This window comes from Dendrobates tinctorius, unplaced genomic scaffold (genome assembly GCF_039654945.1).
Source record: "Dendrobates tinctorius isolate UK_male_01 unplaced genomic scaffold, ASM3965494v1 ptg000317l, whole genome shotgun sequence".
Classification (NCBI taxonomy): Eukaryota; Metazoa; Chordata; class Amphibia; order Anura; family Dendrobatidae; genus Dendrobates; species Dendrobates tinctorius.
Genome location: NW_027361984.1, coordinates 893867 through 913363, shown reverse-complemented (window position 1 = coordinate 913363; position 19497 = coordinate 893867). Strand labels below are relative to the sequence as shown.

The window sequence follows — 19497 nt, the reverse complement described above, 5'->3', positions numbered from 1 at the left end:
CTGACATCAGCTGGGGGGGTTGAGGTACGTATCACCTGACATCAGCTGGGGGGGTTGAGGTATGTATCACCTGACATCAGCTGGGGGGGTAGAGGCACGTATCACCAGACATCCCCTGGGGGGGTAGAGGCACGTATCACCTGACATCACCTGGGGGGGTTGAGGTACGCATCACCTGACATCAGCTGGGGGGGTTGAGGTACGCATCACCTGACATCAGCTGGGGGGATTGAGGTACGTATCACCTGACATCAGCTGGGGGGGTTGAGGTACGTATCACCTGACATCAGCTGGGGGGGTTGAGGTACGTATCACCTGACATCAGCTGGGGGGGGTTGAGGTACGTATCACCTGACATCAGCTGGGGGGGTAGAGGCACGTATCACCTGACATCAGCTGGGGGGGTAGAGGCACATATCACCTGACATCGCTTGGGGGGGGGGGTAGAGGCATGTATCACGTGACATCAGCTGGGGGGGTAGAGGCACATATCACCTGACATCGCTTGGGGGGGGGTAGAGGCACGTATCACCTGACATCGCTTGGGGGGGGGTAGAGGCACATATCTCCTGACATCAGCTGGGGGGTAGAGGCACATATCACCTGACATCGCTTGGGGGGGGGGGTAGAGGCACGTATCACCTGACATCAGCTGGGGGGGTAGAGGCACATATCACCTGACATCAGCTGGGGGGGTAGAGGCACATATCACCTGACATCGCTTGGGGGGGGGTAGAGGCACGTATCACCTGACATCACCTGGGCGGGTAGAGGCACATATCACCTGACATCACCTGGGGGGGGTAGAGGCACGTATCACCTGACATCACCTGGGGGGGTAGAGGCACATATCACCTGACATCACCTGGGGGGGTAGAGGCACATATCACCTGACATCACCTGGGGGGGTAGAGGCACATATCACCTGACATCAGCTGGGGGGGTAGAGGCACATATCACCTGACATCACCTGGGGGGGTAGAGGCACATATCACCTGACATCACCTGGGGGGGTAGAGGCACATATCACCTGACATCACCTGGGGGGGTAGAGGCACATATCACCTGACATCACCTGGGGGGTTAGAGGCACATATCACCTGACATCAGCTGGGGGGGTAGAGGCACATATCACCTGACATCACCTGGGGGGGTAGAGGCACATATCACCTGACATCGCTTGTGGGGGGTAGAGGCACATATCACCTGACATCGCTTGGGGGGGGTAGAGGCACATATCACCTGACATCACCTGGGGGGGTAGAGGCACATATCACCTGACATCAGCTGGGGGGGTAGAGGCACATATCACCTGACATCACCTGGGGGGGTAGAGGCACATATCACCTGACATCACCTGGGGGGGTAGAGGCACATATCACCTGACTTCACCTGGGGGGGTAGAGGCACATATCACCTGACATCAGCTGGGGGGGTAGAGGCACGTATCACCTGACTTCACCTGGGGGGGTAGAGGCACATATCACCTGACATCAGCTGGGGGTACTCTACTCTTATAATGTGCGGAGCCTTTGCTCACAGATTTGTCTTACCCCTAAGTTACACTATAAATGATAACCCTCCTAAAATCGATCTGGTATCCGTAACAGTCGACGCCATTTTGAAGCTTTCCGTCATCTTGGGCGCACATTACTCAGCCGCGACACTTCCGGGCTGCGCTTCAAGCCTCGCTTTACGCGTGATACGAGTGATGAGATCGGAGCGCGACCAATCATGTGAGGGCAGCGGAGCAGCCGGTGTTGGGGTCTTCCTGGTTGAGCTGTCCTTTTTCTTGACTGATCTGGTCAGAGGGAAGCAATGCCGGCAGGTGAGCGGAGAGCCCGGGGGGCAGTGTGCCGGGGCCGCCGTGCGGAGCTCCCCGTGATCTTCACATCCTGACTCCTTTGTCAGGCGCATGGCTCGTCATGTGTGCTGGGCGCCTATGCAGAGCATTGTGTCACCGTGGATATGGCGGGGTCTGTCTGGGGGCTTTGTGTAACGCCGTTCTTCCTCTTCTGATCTCTCCTGCAGAGATGGTCAGCAGTCAGAGCATCCCGATAGACGGTGCCGGGAAGAGGAGGAAGAAGAAGAAACGCGTGCGAGCGGCGGAGACCTTCAGCAGGACGTTCCCAGGTCTGTCACTAGGACCCCCGACCGCGCCACACGTGGGGGCCCGTCCTCTGCTCGCCCCACTGTTACCCTCCGAGGAGCCAGTGCTGCTGACAGACCGCGCACCCCACTGTTACCCTCCGAGGAGCCAGTGCTGCTGACAGACCGCGCACCCCACTGTTACCCTCCGAGGAGCCAGTGCTGCTGACAGACCGCGCACCCCACTGTTACCCTCCGAGGAGCCAGTGCTGCTGACAGACCGCGCGCCCCACTGTTACCCTCCGAGGAGCCAGTGCTGCTGACAGACCGCGCGCCCCACTGTTACCCTCCGAGGAGCCAGTGCTGCTGACAGACCGCGCACCCCACTGTTACCCTCCGAGGAGCCAGTGCTGCTGACAGACCGCGCACCCCACTGTTACCCTCCGAGGAGCCAGTGCTGCTGACAGACCGCGCACCCCACTGTTACCCTCCGAGGAGCCAGTGCTGCTGACAGACCGCGTACCCCACTGTTACCCTCCGAGGAGCCAGTGCTGCTGACAGACCGCGCACCCCACTGTTACCCTCCGAGGAGCCAGTGCTGCTGACAGACCGCGCACCCCACTGTTACCCTCCGAGGAGCCAGTGCTGCTGACAGACCGCGCACCCCACTGTTACCCTCCGAGGAGCCAGTGCTGCTGACAGACCGCGCGCCCCACTGTTACCCTCCGAGGAGCCAGTGCTGCTGACAGACCGCGCACCCCACTGTTACCCTCCGAGGAGCCAGTGCTGCTGACAGACCGCGCGCCCCACTGTTACCCTCCGAGGAGCCAGTGCTGCTGACAGACCGCGCGCCCCACTGTTACCCTCCGAGGAGCCAGTGCTGCTGACAGACCGCGCGCCCCACTGTTACCCTCCGAGGAGCCAGTGCTGCTGACAGACCGCGCACCCCACTGTTACCCTCCGAGGAGCCAGTGCTGCTGACAGACCGCGCACCCCACTGTTACCCTCCGAGGAGCCAGTGCTGCTGACAGACCGCGCACCCCACTGTTACCCTCCGAGGAGCCAGTGCTGCTGACAGACCGCGCGCCCCACTGTTACCCTCCGAGGAGCCAGTGCTGCTGACAGACCGCGCGCCCCACTGTTACCCTCCGAGGAGCCAGTGCTGCTGACAGACCGCGCGCCCCACTGTTACCCTCCGAGGAGCCAGTGCTGCTGACAGACCGCGCGCCCCACTGTTACCCTCCGAGGAGCCAGTGCTGCTGACAGACCGCGCGCCCCACTGTTACCCTCCGAGGAGCCAGTGCTGCTGACAGACCGCGCGCCCCACTGTTACCCTCCGAGGAGCCAGTGCTGCTGACAGACCGCGCGCCCCACTGTTACCCTCCGAGGAGCCAGTGCTGCTGACAGACCGCGCGCCCCACTGTTACCCTCCGAGGAGCCAGTGCTGCTGACAGACCGCGCGCCCCACTGTTACCCTCCGAGGAGCCAGTGCTGCTGACAGACCGCGCGCCCCACTGTTACCCTCCGAGGAGCCAGTGCTGCTGACAGACCGCGCGCCCCACTGTTACCCTCCGAGGAGCCAGTGCTGCTGACAGACCGCGCGCCCCACTGTTACCCTCCGAGGAGCCAGTGCTGCTGACAGACCGCGCGCCCCACTGTTACCCTCCGAGGAGCCAGTGCTGCTGACAGACCGCGCGCCCCACTGTTACCCTCCGAGGAGCCAGTGCTGCTGACAGACCGCGCGCCCCACTGTTACCCTCCGAGGAGCCAGTGCTGCTGACAGACCGCGCGCCCCACTGTTACCCTCCGAGGAGCCAGTGCTGCTGACAGACCGCGCGCCCCACTGTTACCCTCCGAGGAGCCAGTGCTGCTGACAGACCGCGCGCCCCACTGTTACCCTCCGAGGAGCCAGTGCTGCTGACAGACCGCGCGCCCCACTGTTACCCTCCGAGGAGCCAGTGCCGCTGACAGACCGCGCGCCCCACTGTTACCCTCCGAGGAGCCAGTGCCGCTGACAGACCGCGCGCCCCACTCTTACCCTCCGAGGAGCCAGTGCTGCTGACAGACCACGCAGCGTCCACTGGTGACGGAGAAACTAATGTCCGAGGGACTCACAAAAGACCATTCACAGGCGCAGGACCCGATCGGGGGGGGGGGGGGGAGCGCAGGACCCGAAAGGGGGGGGGGGGGGCGCGCACAAGGGAACTCGGCGTGAAATGCAAAAATAAGAATCCATCCATCACAATCATAAAGCCAGTGAGCCCCAAACAGGCAGAATGGCAGCACAAAAACACCAGGAGATGAGCAGAGTCTCTGCACAAAATACAGTGGGTACAGAAAGTATTCACACCCCTTTACGTTTTTCACTCTGTTTCATTGCAGCCATTTGGTAAATTCAAAAAGGTTCATTTTTCTCATTAATGTCCACTCTGCCCCCATCTTGACTGAAAAAAACAATGTAGAAATTTTTGCAAATTTATTAAGAAACTAGCTGAAGAGCCCGGCGCTGCCCGAGCATAGTAACTAACTGTGGTTATAGCAAATTATAATTATCCTCCATCCCATAGTCCCGTGCCCATATACCCATCATACATATCCTCCATCCCATAGTCCTGTGCCAATATACCCATCATACATATCCTCCATCCCATAGTCCAGTGCCCATATACCCATCATACATATCCTCCATCCCATAGTCCCGTGCCCATATACCCATCATACATATCCTCCATCCCATAGTCCCGTGCCCATATACCCATCATACACATCCTCCATCCCATAGTCCAGTGCCCATATACCCGTCATACATATCCTCCATCCCATAGTCCAGTGCCCATATACCCATCACACATATCCTCCATCCCATAGTCCCGTGCCCATATACCCATCATACATATCCTCCATCCCATAGTCCCGTGCCCATATACCCATCATACACATCCTCCATCCCATAGTCCAGTGCCCATATACCCGTCATACATATCCTCCATCCCATAGTCCAGTGCCCATATACCCATCACACATATCCTCCATCCCATAGTCCAGTGCCATATACCCATCACACATCCTCCATCCCATAGTCCAGTGCCCATATACCCGTCATACATATCCTCCATCCCATAGTCCAGTGCCATATACCCATCACACATCCTCCATCCCTTAGTCCAGTGCCCATATACCCGTCATACATATCCTCCATCCCATAGTCCAGTGCCATATACCCATCACACATCCTCCATCCCATAGTCCAGTGCCCATATACCCATCACACATCCTCCATCCCACAGTCCAGTGCCATATACCCATCACACACATCCTCCATCCCATGGTCCAGTGCCATATACCCATCACACATTCTCCATCCCATAGTCCAGTGCCCATATACCCATCACACATATCCTCCATCCCATAGTCCAGTGCCCATATACCCATCACACATCCTCCATCCCATAGTCCCGTGCCCATATACCCATCACACATCCTCCATCCCATAGTCCAGTGCCCATATACCCATCACACATCCTCCATCCCATAGTCCAGTGCCCATATACCCATCACACATATCCTCCATCCCATAGTCCAGTGCCCATATACCCATCACACATCCTCCATCCCATAGTCCCGTGCCCATATACCCATCACACATCCTCCATCCCATAGTCCAGTGCCCATATACCCATCACACATCATCCATCCCATAGTCCAGTGCCCATATACCCATCACACATCCTCCATCCCATAGTCCAGTGCCCATATACCCATCCTACATATCCTCCATCCCATAGTCCAGTGCCCATATACCCATCACACATCCTCCATCCCATAGTCCCGTGCCCATATACCCATCACACATCCTCCATCCCATAGTCCAGTGCCCATATACCCATCACACATCATCCATCCCATAGTCCAGTGCCCATATACCCATCATACATATCCTCCATCCCATAGTCCAGTGCCCATATACCATCACACATCCTCCATCCCATAGTCCAGTGCCCATATACCCATCACACATCCTCCATCCCATAGTCCAGTGCCCATATACCCATCACACATATCCTCCATCCCATAGTCCAGTGCCCATATACCCATCACACATTCTCCATCCCATAGTCCCGTGCCCATATACCCATCACACATCCTCCATCCCATAGTCCAGTGCCCATATACCCATCACACATATCCTCCATCCCATAGTCCAGTGCCCATTTACCCATCACACATCCTCCATCCCATAGTCCCGTGCCCATATACCCATCACACATCCTCCATCCCATAGTCCAGTGCCCATATACCCATCACACATCCTCCATCCCATAGTCCCGTGCCCATATACCCATCACACATATCCTCCATCCCATAGTCCAGTGCCCATTTACCCATCACACATCCTCCATCCCATAGTCCCGTGCCCATATACCCATCACACATCCTCCATCCCATAGTCCAGTGCCCATATACCCATCACACATCCTCCATCCCATAGTCCCGTGCCCATATACCCATCACACATATCCTCCATCCCATAGTCCAGTGCCCATTTACCCATCACACATCCTCCATCCCATAGTCCCGTGCCCATATACCCATCACACATCCTCCATCCCATAGTCCAGTGCCCATATACCCATCACACATATCCTCCATCCCATAGTCCAGTGCCCATATACCCATCACACATATCCTCCATCCCATAGTCCAGTGCCCATATACCCATCACACATCCTCCATCCCATAGTCCCGTGCCCATATACCCATCACACATCCTCCATCCCATAGTCCAGTGCCCATATACCCATCACACATCATCCATCCCATAGTCCAGTGCCCATATACCCATCACACATCCTCCATCCCATAGTCCAGTGCCCATATACCCATCCTACATATCCTCCATCCCATAGTCCAGTGCCCATATACCCATCACACATCCTCCATCCCATAGTCCCGTGCCCATATACCCATCACACATCCTCCATCCCATAGTCCAGTGCCCATATACCCATCACACATCATCCATCCCATAGTCCAGTGCCCATATACCCATCATACATATCCTCCATCCCATAGTCCAGTGCCCATATACCCATCACACATCCTCCATCCCATAGTCCAGTGCCCATATACCCATCACACATCCTCCATCCCATAGTCCAGTGCCCATATACCCATCACACATATCCTCCATCCCATAGTCCAGTGCCCATATACCCATCACACATTCTCCATCCCATAGTCCCGTGCCCATATACCCATCACACATCCTCCATCCCATAGTCCAGTGCCCATATACCCATCACACATATCCTCCATCCCATAGTCCAGTGCCCATTTACCCATCACACATCCTCCATCCCATAGTCCCGTGCCCATATACCCATCACACATCCTCCATCCCATAGTCCAGTGCCCATATACCCATCACACATCCTCCATCCCATAGTCCCGTGCCCATATACCCATCACACATATCCTCCATCCCATAGTCCAGTGCCCATTTACCCATCACACATCCTCCATCCCATAGTCCCGTGCCCATATACCCATCACACATCCTCCATCCCATAGTCCAGTGCCCATATACCCATCACACATCCTCCATCCCATAGTCCCGTGCCCATATACCCATCACACATATCCTCCATCCCATAGTCCAGTGCCCATTTACCCATCACACATCCTCCATCCCATAGTCCCGTGCCCATATACCCATCACACATCCTCCATCCCATAGTCCAGTGCCCATATACCCATCACACATATCCTCCATCCCATAGTCCAGTGCCCATATACCCATCACACATATCCTCCATCCCATAGTCCAGTGCCCATATACCCATCACACATCCTCCATCCCGTAGTCCCGTGCCCATATACCCATCACACATCCTCCATCCCATAGTCCAGTGCCCATATACCCATCATACATATCCTCCATCCCATAGTCCAGTGCCCATATACCCATCACACATCATCCATCCCATAGTCCAGTGCCCATATACCCATCACACATCCTCCATCCCATAGTCCAGTGCCCATATACCCATCACACATCCTCCATCCCATAGTCCCGTGCCCATATACCCATCACACATCCTCCATCCCATAGTCCAGTGCCCATATACCCATCACACATCATCCATCCCATAGTCCAGTGCCCATATACCCATCATACATATCCTCCATCCCATAGTCCAGTGCCCATATACCCATCACACATCCTCCATCCCATAGTCCAGTGCCCATATACCCATCACACATCATCCATCCCATAGTCCAGTGCCCATATACCCATCATACATATCCTCCATCCCATAGTCCAGTGCCATATACCCATCACACATCCTCCATCCCATAGTCCAGTGCCCATATACCCATCATACATATCCTCCATCCCATAGTCCCGTGCCCATATACCCATCATACATATCCTCCATCCCATAGTCCAGTGCCATATACCCATCACACATCCTCCATCCCATAGTCCAGTGCCCATATACCCATCATACATATCCTCCATCCCATAGTCCAGTGCCCATATACCCATCACACATATCCTCCATCCCATAGTCCAGTGCCCATATACCCATCATACATATCCTCCATCCCATAGTCCAGTGCCATATACCCATCACACATCCTCCATCCCATAGTCCCGTGCCCATATACCCATCACACATCCTCCATCCCATAGTCCAGTGCCCATATACCCATCACACATCATCCATCCCATAGTCCAGTGCCCATATACCCATCATACATATCCTCCATCCCATAGTCCAGTGCCCATATACCCATCACACATCCTCCATCCCATAGTCCAGTGCCCATATACCCATCACACATCCTCCATCCCATAGTCCAGTGCCCATATACCCATCACACATATCCTCCATCCCATAGTCCAGTGCCCATATACCCATCACACATTCTCCATCCCATAGTCCCGTGCCCATATACCCATCACACATCCTCCATCCCATAGTCCAGTGCCCATATACCCATCACACATCCTCCATCCCATAGTCCCGTGCCCATATACCCATCACACATATCCTCCATCCCATAGTCCAGTGCCCATTTACCCATCACACATCCTCCATCCCATAGTCCCGTGCCCATATACCCATCACACATCCTCCATCCCATAGTCCAGTGCCCATATACCCATCACACATATCCTCCATCCCATAGTCCAGTGCCCATATACCCATCACACATCCTCCATCCCATAGTCCAGTGCCCATATACCCATCACACATCCTCCATCCCATAGTCCCGTGCCCATATACCCATCACACATCCTCCATCCCATAGTCCAGTGCCCATATACCCATCACACATCATCCATCCCATAGTCCAGTGCCCATATACCCATCACACATCCTCCATCCCATAGTCCAGTGCCCATATACCCATCACACATCCTCCATCCCATAGTCCCGTGCCCATATACCCATCACACATCCTCCATCCCATAGTCCAGTGCCCATATACCCATCACACATCATCCATCCCATAGTCCAGTGCCCATATACCCATCATACATATCCTCCATCCCATAGTCCAGTGCCCATATACCCATCACACATCCTCCATCCCATAGTCCAGTGCCCATATACCCATCACACATCATCCATCCCATAGTCCAGTGCCCATATACCCATCATACATATCCTCCATCCCATAGTCCAGTGCCATATACCCATCACACATCCTCCATCCCATAGTCCAGTGCCCATATACCCATCATACATATCCTCCATCCCATAGTCCCGTGCCCATATACCCATCATACATATCCTCCATCCCATAGTCCAGTGCCATATACCCATCACACATCCTCCATCCCATAGTCCAGTGCCCATATACCCATCATACATATCCTCCATCCCATAGTCCAGTGCCCATATACCCATCACACATATCCTCCATGCCATAGTCCAGTGCCCATATACCCATCATACATATCCTCCATCCCATAGTCCAGTGCCATATACCCATCACACATCCTCCATCCCATAGTCCAGTGCCATATACCCATCACACATCCTCCATCCCATAGTCAACCATTGTGACATCATAATGAGGGGCGGGGCTTGACGCGCACACACTTTTTCCCCCATTATGTAGATAGGGGCAAAATTGTTTGGTGAATTGGAACGCGTGGGGTTAAAATTTCACCTCACAACATAGCCTAGGACGCTCTCGGGGTCCAGACGTGTGACTGTGCCAAATTTTGTGGCTGTAGCTGCGGCGGTGCGGATATACAGAAATGTAATTGCAATCATATTATGAGTAACAGAAGGTTATATTGACAGTTAGAATGAGTTAATGCAGCAAGTCAATATTTGCAGTGTTGACCCTTCTTCTTCAGGACCTCAGCAATTCTCCCTGGCATTCTCTCAATCAACTTCTGGATCAAATCCTGACTGATAGCAGTCCATTCTTGCAAAATCAATGCTTTTATTTTGTCTGAATTTGAAGGTTTTTGTTTGTCCACCCGTCTCTTGATGATTGACCACAAGTTCTCAATGGGATTAAGATCTGGGGAGTTTCCAGGCCGTGGTCCCAAATTCTCTATGTTTTGTTCCCTGAGCCATTTAGTTCTCACCTTTGCTTTATGGCAAGGTGCTCCATCATGTTGAAAAAGGCATTGTTGATCGCCAAACTGCTCTTGGACGGTTGGGAGCAGTTGCTCTCGGAGGACATTCTGGTATCATTCTTTATTTATGGCTGTGTTTTTAGGCAAGACTGAGAGAGAGCCCATTCCCTTGGCTGAGAAGCCACCCCACACATGAATGGTTTCAGGATGCTTGACAGTCGGCATGAGACAAGACTGGTGGTAGCGCTCACCTGGTCTTCTCCGAATAAGCCGTTTTCCAGATGTCCCAAACAATCGAAAAGGGGATTCATCAGAGAAAATGACTTTACCCCAGTCCTCAGCAGTCCACTCCCTGTACCTTTTGCAGAATATCAGTCTGTCCATGATGTTTTTCCTGGAGAGAAGTGGCTTCTTTGCTGCCCTCCATGAGACCAGGCCTTGCTCCAAGAGTCTCCACCTCACAGTGCGTGCAGATGCACTCACACCTGCCTGCTGCCATTCCTGAGCAAGCTCTGCACTGCTGGTGGCTGATCCCGCAGCTGAAACACTTTTAAGAGACGGTCCTGGCGCTTGCTGGTCTTTCTTGGGCGCCCTGGAGCCTTTTTGGCAACAAGGGAACCTCTCTCCTTGAAGTTCTTGATGATGCGATAGATTGTTGACTGAGGTGCAATCTTTCTAGCTGCGATACTCTTCCCTGTTAGGCCATTTTTGTGCAGTGCAATGATGACTGCACGTGTTTCTTTCGAGATAACCATGGTTAACAGAAGAGAAACAATGATGCCAAGCACCAGCCTCCTTTTAAAGTGTCCAGTGGTGTCATTCTTACTTAATCATGACAGATTGATCTCCAGCCCTGTCCTCATCAACACCCACACCTGTGTTAATGGAGCAATCACTGAAACGATGTTAGCTGGTCCTTTTAAGGCAGGGCTGCAATGATGTTGAAATGTGTTTTGGGGGATAAAGTTCATTTTCTAGGCAAATATTGACTTTGCAAGTAATTGCTGTTAAGCTGATCACTCTTTATAACATTCTGGATTATATGCAAATTGCCATTAGAAAAAATGAAGCAGTAGACTTTGTAAAAATTAATATTTGTGTCATTCTCAAAACTTTTGGCCATGACTGTAGAAGCACCTTTTGAGCTAGTACAGCCAGGATGTCATGATCTCAGTGCGGGTTTGACTCGCACACGGTTAATGTCTGGAACCAGTGCTGATGACTGGCATTTCTGGGGTTAAAGGTTGTGATCCCAGTGCAGACTCTCACCTGCACACCTGGGGCTATTATTGTGGCCTCTCATTGGTTCTGGGAGAGGCTTCTTATAGCCTCAGGACGCTCCCATCCCTGTCAGTTATACTTTCGCCCTTGGCGTTGTGTGGTGACCCCTGAGTGTGTTAGTGCTGTGTTCTGGTTACTTGATTCTCTGTGTATGACTCGGTCTGTTCTCTGGATATCGCTTTGGATTCTGCCTGGTACCTCCTATGTCTGTTTGGTTTTGATCTCTGCTTGGCCCTGATTATCCACTCTGTCTCCTCCCTGGTACTGTACTGATATCTCTGTGTATGACCTTTGGCTTTGTCTGACCTCCCTCCTGTACCTCGCTGGTCTGTACTGTACATGACTTCTGTTTTGCCTGAATCTGAGTTCTCTGGCTTCTCTGACGCTAAGCCCCGCCCCCTTGCAGCCACATGACCGTTCACATGACCGAAGGTCCTGTGCCTGCTTTCTAGTCTTCTTAGGGCATTTTCCGGCTATTCTTGTCCCCGGGGGTCCCTGCAGTGCGGGTGAGTCACTGCTTAGCAGAGGCTGCTCGCTGGCGCTGTCAGGACCCTGACACAGGAGTCTTGGAAATGATGCCACATGGTTTTCACCCCTGGGTTTGGGGATCCTCGGCCATTCTTCCTTGCAGATCCTCTCCAGTTCCGTCAGGTTGGATGGTGAACGTTGGTGGAGCCATTTCCAGGTCTCTCCAGAGATGCTCCGTTGGGTTTAGGTCGGGGCTCTGGCTGGGCCAGTCAGGAATGGTCACAGAGTTGTTCTGAAGCCACTCCTTTGTTGTTTTAGCTGTGTGCTTAGGGTCATTGTCTTGTTGGAAGGTGAACCTACGGCCAAGTCTGAGGTCCAGAGCACTCTGGAAGAGGTTTTCATCCAGGATATCTCTGTACTTGGCCGCATTCATGTTTCCTTCAATTGCAACCAGTCGTCCTGTCCCTGCAGCTGAAAAACACCCCCATAGCATGATGCTGCCACCACCATGTTTCACTGTTGGGAATGTATTGGTATTAAAACCACAGAAAAAAATGAGGATAAATACCAAATTAAAAATACTGAATATTTATTTTAGTATATAAACAAAAAATAATAATAAAAAATAAAACACAATTCTTTAAAGGGAATCTATCACCCCCCTTTTCGGCCTATGAGCTTCAGCCACAGCCACCAGGGGCTTATCTACAGCACTCTGTAATGCATTCTGTAATATTGTAGATAAGCCCCCGATGTAACCTGAAAGATAAGAAAAACCCATTGGATTATACTCACCGGGGGGGTCGGGTGTGGAGAGTGTCGCGGTCTGGTCCAGTGCCTCCCATCTCCATACGATGATGTCCTTCTCCTTGCTTCTCCCTCGGCTCTTGCGCAGGCGTACTTTATCTGCCCTGTTGAGGGCAGAGCAGAGTACTGCAGTGCGCAGGCGCCAGGAAAGGTTAGTGCTGCACTTTCCGTACCCACTGTACATAGCAATAGTGCATGGGAATGACACAGGACTTGGGTAGCACACAGCCGCCCCTCGTCATGGAGACAATTGTGTGAGGCTCCTTTCAGGTTTGGTCGCTTTCACCACTGCGTGATAATATTGTCTTATTACTTGGGGCCCGATGTAGGGACGTCGATCAGTCGTGCTTGTTGTTCCGCTGGTTTTTATGACAATTGTGAAGGATGGTTTCTTATATTTGTATTTCATAGAATTAGAAGGGACCCCCGGGGTCCTTAATATCTAGCCACCCCTTAATTCCCCCCACCCTGTATGGTGATTGTTCCTGGTTTTTGCCCGTTCTGCACCCTATGTAGTCTCCGCTTGTGTTACACACACTGCTCAAAAAAATAAAGGGAACACTCAAATAACATCCTAGATCTGAATGAATGAAATGTTCTCATTGAATACTTTGTTCTGTACAAAGATGAATGAGCAGGCAACAAAATCACACAAAAATCATCAATGTCAATCAAATTTATTAACCAACGGAGGCCTGGATTTGGAGTCACACACAAAATTAAAGTGGAATGTAATGTCCTTAAAACAAGTCAAAATGAGGCTCAGTAGTGTGTGTGGCCTCCATGTGCATGTATGACCTCCCTACAATGCCTAGGCATGCTCCTGATGAGGCGGCGGATGGTCTTCTGAGGGATCTCCTCCCAGACCTGGATTAAAGCATCCGCCAACTCCTGGACAGTCTGTGGTGCAATGTGATGTTGGTAGATGGAGCGAGACATGATGTCCCAGTTGTGTTCAATTGGAATGAGGTCTGGGGAACGGCGGGCCAGTCCATAGCTTTAATGCCTTCATCTTGCAGGAACTGCTGACACACTCTAGCCACATGAGGTCTGGCATTGTCCTGCATTAGGAGGAACCCAGGGCCAACCGCACCAGCATATGGTCTCACAAGGGGTCTGAGGATCTCATCTCGGTACCTAATGGCAGTCAGACTCACTCTGGCGAGCACATGGAGGGCTGTGCGGCCCTCCAAAGAAATGCCACCCCACACCATTACTGGCCCACTGCCAAACCGGACATGCTGAAGTATGTTGCAAGCAGCAGATCGCTCTCCATGGCGTCTCCAGACTCTGTCACATGTGCTCAGTGTGAACCTGCTTTCATCTGTGAAGAACACAGGGCGCCAGTGGCGAATGCCAAACGTCCTGTACGGTGTTGGGCTGTGAGCACAACCACCATCTGTGGACGTCAGGTACTCAGACAATCCTCATGGAGTTGGTTTCTAATCATTTGTGCAGACACATGCACATTTGTGGCCTGCTGGAGATCATTTTGCAGGGCTCTGGCAGAGGTCTTCCTGCTCCTCCTTGCACAAAGGCGGAGGTAGCCATCCTGCTGCTGGGTTGTTGCCCTCCTACAGCCCCCCCTCCACGTCTCCTGGTGTACTGGCTTGTCTCCTGGTAGTGCCTCTGGACACTACTCTGACAGACACAGTAAACCACCTTGCCACAGCTCGCATTGATGTGCCATCCTGGATGAGCTGCACTACCTGAGCCACTTGTGTGTTTGTAAAGTCCGTCTCATGCTACCACAAGTGTGAAACCACAACCAACATTCAAAAGTGACCAATACATCAGCCAGAAAGCATTGGTACTGAGATGTGGTCTGTGGTCCCCACCTGCAGAACCACTCCGTTATTGAGGGTGTCTTGATAATTGCTAATAACAGTTGTCTATTCCATTTGCACAACAGCATGTGACATTGATTGTCAGTCAGTGTGGCTTCCTAAGTGGACAGTTTGATTTCACAGAAGTTTGATTTACTTGGAGTTGTATTCTGTTGTTTGTGTTCCCTTTATTTTTTTGAGCAGTGCATATTTTAACCCCTTAACCCCCGGAGCCTTTTTTCAGTTTTCATTTTTTGCTCCCCTTTTTCCCAGAGCCATAACTTTATTTTTCTCTCAATATGGTCATGTGAGGACTTATTTTTTGCGTGAAGAGTTGTACTTTTGAACGATACCATTGGTTTTAGCATTTTCTGTACTCACTCAAAAATGGGGAAAAAAATTCCAAGTGCGGTGAAACTGCAAAAAAAGTGCAATCCCACATTTGTTTGGCTTATTTGCTAGATTCACTAAATTGCTAACACTGCCCTGTCATTATGATTCTCCAGGTCATTACGAGTTCATAGACACCAAACATGTCTAGGTTCTTTCTTATCTAAGTGATGAAAAAAAATTCCAAAGTTTGCTTAAAAATCAAAAATAAAAAATTGCGCCATTTTGCGGAACCTGTCGCATCTCCTTTTTTCGTGATCTGGTGTTGGGTGAAGGCTTATGACGCTTTTAATGATACCATTTTGGTGCAGATATGATCTTTTAATCACTCTTTATTGCATTTTAATGCAATGTCACGGTGACCAAAAAAACGTAATTCTGGTGTTTTATTTTCTCGCTGCGCCGTTTAGCGATTGGGTTAACCCTTTTTTTTTATTGATTGTATGTTTGATTTTATTATAAAATGGGACAAAAGGTGGGTGATTTGAACTTGTTATTTTTTTTAATATTTTTAAACTTTTTTTTTTTTTTTTTTACTTTTGGCATGCTTCAATAGCCTCCATGGGAGACTAGAAGCTGCCATTACTTGATCGGCTCTGCTGCATAGAGGTGATGAGCAGATCGCCTATATGTAGCAGAATTATAGCATTGCTATGAGCGCCGACCACAGGGTGGTGCTCGTAGCAATCCGGCATCAACCAAAGAGGTCTCAAGGAAACCTCTGATTGTTATGCTGACACACCAGTGACCCCCTATCACATGACACTGGTCACCGCGTGTTAAATGCCGCTGTCAGCGTTTGACAGTGGCGTTTAACTAGTTAATAGGTGCGGGTGGTTCGCGATTCCACCCGCAGCTATTGCGGGCACATGTCAGTTGTTGAAAACAGCCAACATGTCCCGGCTTTGATGCGGGCTCACCGCCGGAGCCCACCTCAGTGCGGGGGTGCTGCCAGCTGACGTACTGTTCCGTTTAATGGCAGTAAGGGGATAGCGGCTTTACCGTGTACTGATCTTTGTCCATGAACCATGTTCTTTGCCGTGCACCAGTAGCGTCTTTCGCCATCATTTCTTCCCTTTTGATACGTGATGCAGCTCCCTGCTGTCTATTATTGGTTGTTTTGCTGGTATTATGGTGGTCACACCCTGTGAAGGGGTCCCCGGGGCCACAGTAGTGTTGGGGCTTTGTATGGTATGAGCCACACAGATCCCTGCCCATCAGATAGAAGAAAAGATCCTGTATTGTATGAGAAACGTGTGCAGCGTGAGCTCTGGTGCCACCTTAGGGTTAGGAAATTTGGACGCCTTGCTGCTTTTGGTTTTTGCAGAGAAGGCTGAAGAAACGGCAGCGCAATAGGTTATCTGGTGATGGACAGTAGGGTGAGAGGAGGCGCCCGCTTGATTGGGTTGCGTGATGTCGCTGTTGCAGAGGCTGGATGACAATTGGGAAGGATAAATATGGGTAAAGTGTGATGCTGATGACAAATCAAATGAATGTGCCAGGAGACAGGATGAAGCGCCTTGCGGTTTATTATCAGCGCGTTTCCAAGTCATCCGCCTTCATCAGGACAATACAAGTGCAGTATACACCAGTATGCACTCTCTTACATAGAGTGTTCATTGACATAAAGCGAGACCACCCGGAGCATTGATTATAATATTCCAGTATCTGTGATACATAAACTATGTGAAGGCGTCTCTAGAACCCCGGACTTTCATGTTTCTCGATGAGTCTCTGCGTCCTTTCCCATTGCTTTGGTATCTGGGCGGAGGTGTATGATGACGGCCCATGTGTCTTGTGATGTTTGCTCCTTTTTTATGTTCATAGACTTGTACAGACTGACGGATGACGTGCTCGGAGAAGGCGCCTACGCCAAGGTGCAGGGCTGCGTCAGCCTTCAGAACGGGAAGGATTATGCCGTCAAGGTGATGATACTCTTCTGTATTCCTGTCCCTCCTGCAGGCAGAGTAATCGTCATCTTTAGTGGAGGGCTGGTGGGATGAGTTGTGCGGCCTGTAACCTTCCTTTCCCTCTGCAGATTGTGGAGAAGAAAGCCGGGCACAGCCGAGGACGCGTCTTCCGAGAGGTTGAAACTTTGTACCAGTGTCAAGGCAACAAGTAAGATATCACCGAAGACGGCTCCACGGCGTAGACCTGCTATACACTGCGCCTAGGACGACCCCGTGTAGCCCTCACTTTTTGTTTTATATTGCAGGAACATCTTGGAGCTGATTGAGTTTTGTGAAGACGATTCTCGTTTCTATCTGGTGTTTGAGAAGTTACGGGGCGGTATTTCACCCAATTACGTTTGTAATTAGGGGCTCCGGGAACCTCCCTATGCGGCGCTATTATGCTGACGGCTGAGCAGGGTCCAGCATCCCCCTGGTCAAGCATGTCAGCCGTGGTGCACATACCCCTTGTGCTTCTGCACATTGGTGCTTCTAGCGTTTTGGGGCATAGCGGATGGATGACCATTATGTGATATAGTTTGCCTTTTTCTCTTCGCCACTACAGCACCTACTGACAGCACCCACTGAGACAGGGGACGTGCCCATAGAACAGGAAATCTACAGAATAATAGGGCGACCCCCCCCCCCCCCCCCCCTCCCATCCTCCTCGGTTGGTTTCCTGTTCCTACGGGAACCTGCGAAGGTAAAGAAGAGTACCTGGGCCTGTGCATGCCCGCCTGTAAGGTGTGTGTGAGAACGGCAGGGGCCTGCCCGTCAGTCTACCCCCTCGTCTGGCAATAGATTCGTGAGGACCTGGTGACGGCCGTCTGGGCTCACGAGGAATGCTGTGCAGGGCAGGCCCAAAGCGGAGTGTGAGCGGCAGCCGCCCAGCTTCTCCATCGGGTAATGCTTCTGGGTGGCGGCCGCGCATGCGCACCGGCCAGTTTGACGTTTCTGAACCAGAAGTGCTCGGAGCGCTTCTGAAAGTCCGGGGAGGCGTTCTCAAGGGCGGCAAATATAAAATCGGGCGGCCAGCGTGGTAAGATGTCTTCCCCAGGAGAGCGTCTGACATGCACCCACAAGCGGTGGAAGTACAGGCGCACAACAGTCCTAAGAAGAGCAGTGGGGGCTTCAGAGAGGGTGGCTCCACTGACAGGAGTCTGCAGAGTAAAACAGCTGATCGGTCCAGAACTCGTGATGCACCTCCAGAATCGGTACCATATGGCAAGCTTCACTGGGTGAGTGTAAATTGAATCTGCCTATTAAGATGATTCCCCTTCTTTCTGTGTACCTCCCTTTCAGGCTAAGAAAACAAAAAAATCCAAACATAAGGCTATGTGCACACGTTGCGGATTCTGCTGCGGATCCGCAGCGTTTTTGGCTCTGCGGAACCGCAGCTGATTTAGCTGCATTGTACAGTACCATTGTTTTCAATGGTAAAATGAAAAACGCTGTGGGTTCAAATTCGCAGCATGTCAATTCTTTGTGCGGAATCCACAGCGGTTTCACACTTTCTCCATTGTAGAGGTGTGAAACCGCAGGGCTAATCAGCAGGTCTTTTGACCTGTGGATTTTTCCAAATCCGCGCGGAGGCACCTTTCACTACGTGTGCACATAGCCTAAGGAGTGTGCCTTGTGTGCAGCCCCTTCCTGACACCTATCCTAAAAGACTGTCCCTGAGTTGTATCAGGCAGACATTACAAAGCGAGGCTGTGGCTGCATCTGCTGATATACGGGTGATCAGGGAAGAGCTCCAGGCCTTAGATCAGTATAGCAGACCTAAGAAACATAGTTTCAAGAGGAAATATGTTACCCCTGTCTCCAGTTCGGATTCCAGTAGTGACCAGGTCAGGTCCTCTAGACCAGGGTTCCCCAACTCCAGTCCTCAAGGCCCACCAACAGATCATGTTTTCAGGATTTCCTTTGTATTTCACAGGTGATGCAATTATCACCTGAGAAATACTAAAGAAATCCTGAAAACATGATCTGTTGGTGGGCCTTGAGGACTGGAGTTGGGGAACCCTGCTCTAGACTGGCTGATTCATCATAATCATCATCATCATCATCATCATCATCATTA

General features: G+C 51.6%; 1 protein-coding gene across 2 annotated transcripts in view; it reads left to right on the top strand.

The window, feature by feature from the left end:
* Positions 1 to 1658: 1658 nt before the first annotated feature.
* MKNK1 (MAPK interacting serine/threonine kinase 1) overlaps positions 1659 to 19497 on the top strand; it is a 39742-nt gene continuing 21903 nt past the window's right edge. Inside the window, exons 1-5 of one of the 2 annotated variants that reach the window (XM_073561398.1) lie at positions 1659 to 1828; positions 2032 to 2133; positions 17296 to 17393; positions 17507 to 17586; positions 17684 to 17778. In XM_073561398.1, the coding sequence (XP_073417499.1) occupies positions 1819 to 1828; positions 2032 to 2133; positions 17296 to 17393; positions 17507 to 17586; positions 17684 to 17778 (385 nt within the window). In that variant the 5' untranslated portion in view covers positions 1659 to 1818. The remainder of the gene's footprint in view (positions 1829 to 2031; positions 2134 to 17295; positions 17394 to 17506; positions 17587 to 17683; positions 17779 to 19497) is intronic. The other variant, XM_073561399.1, reaches the window with a different exon arrangement.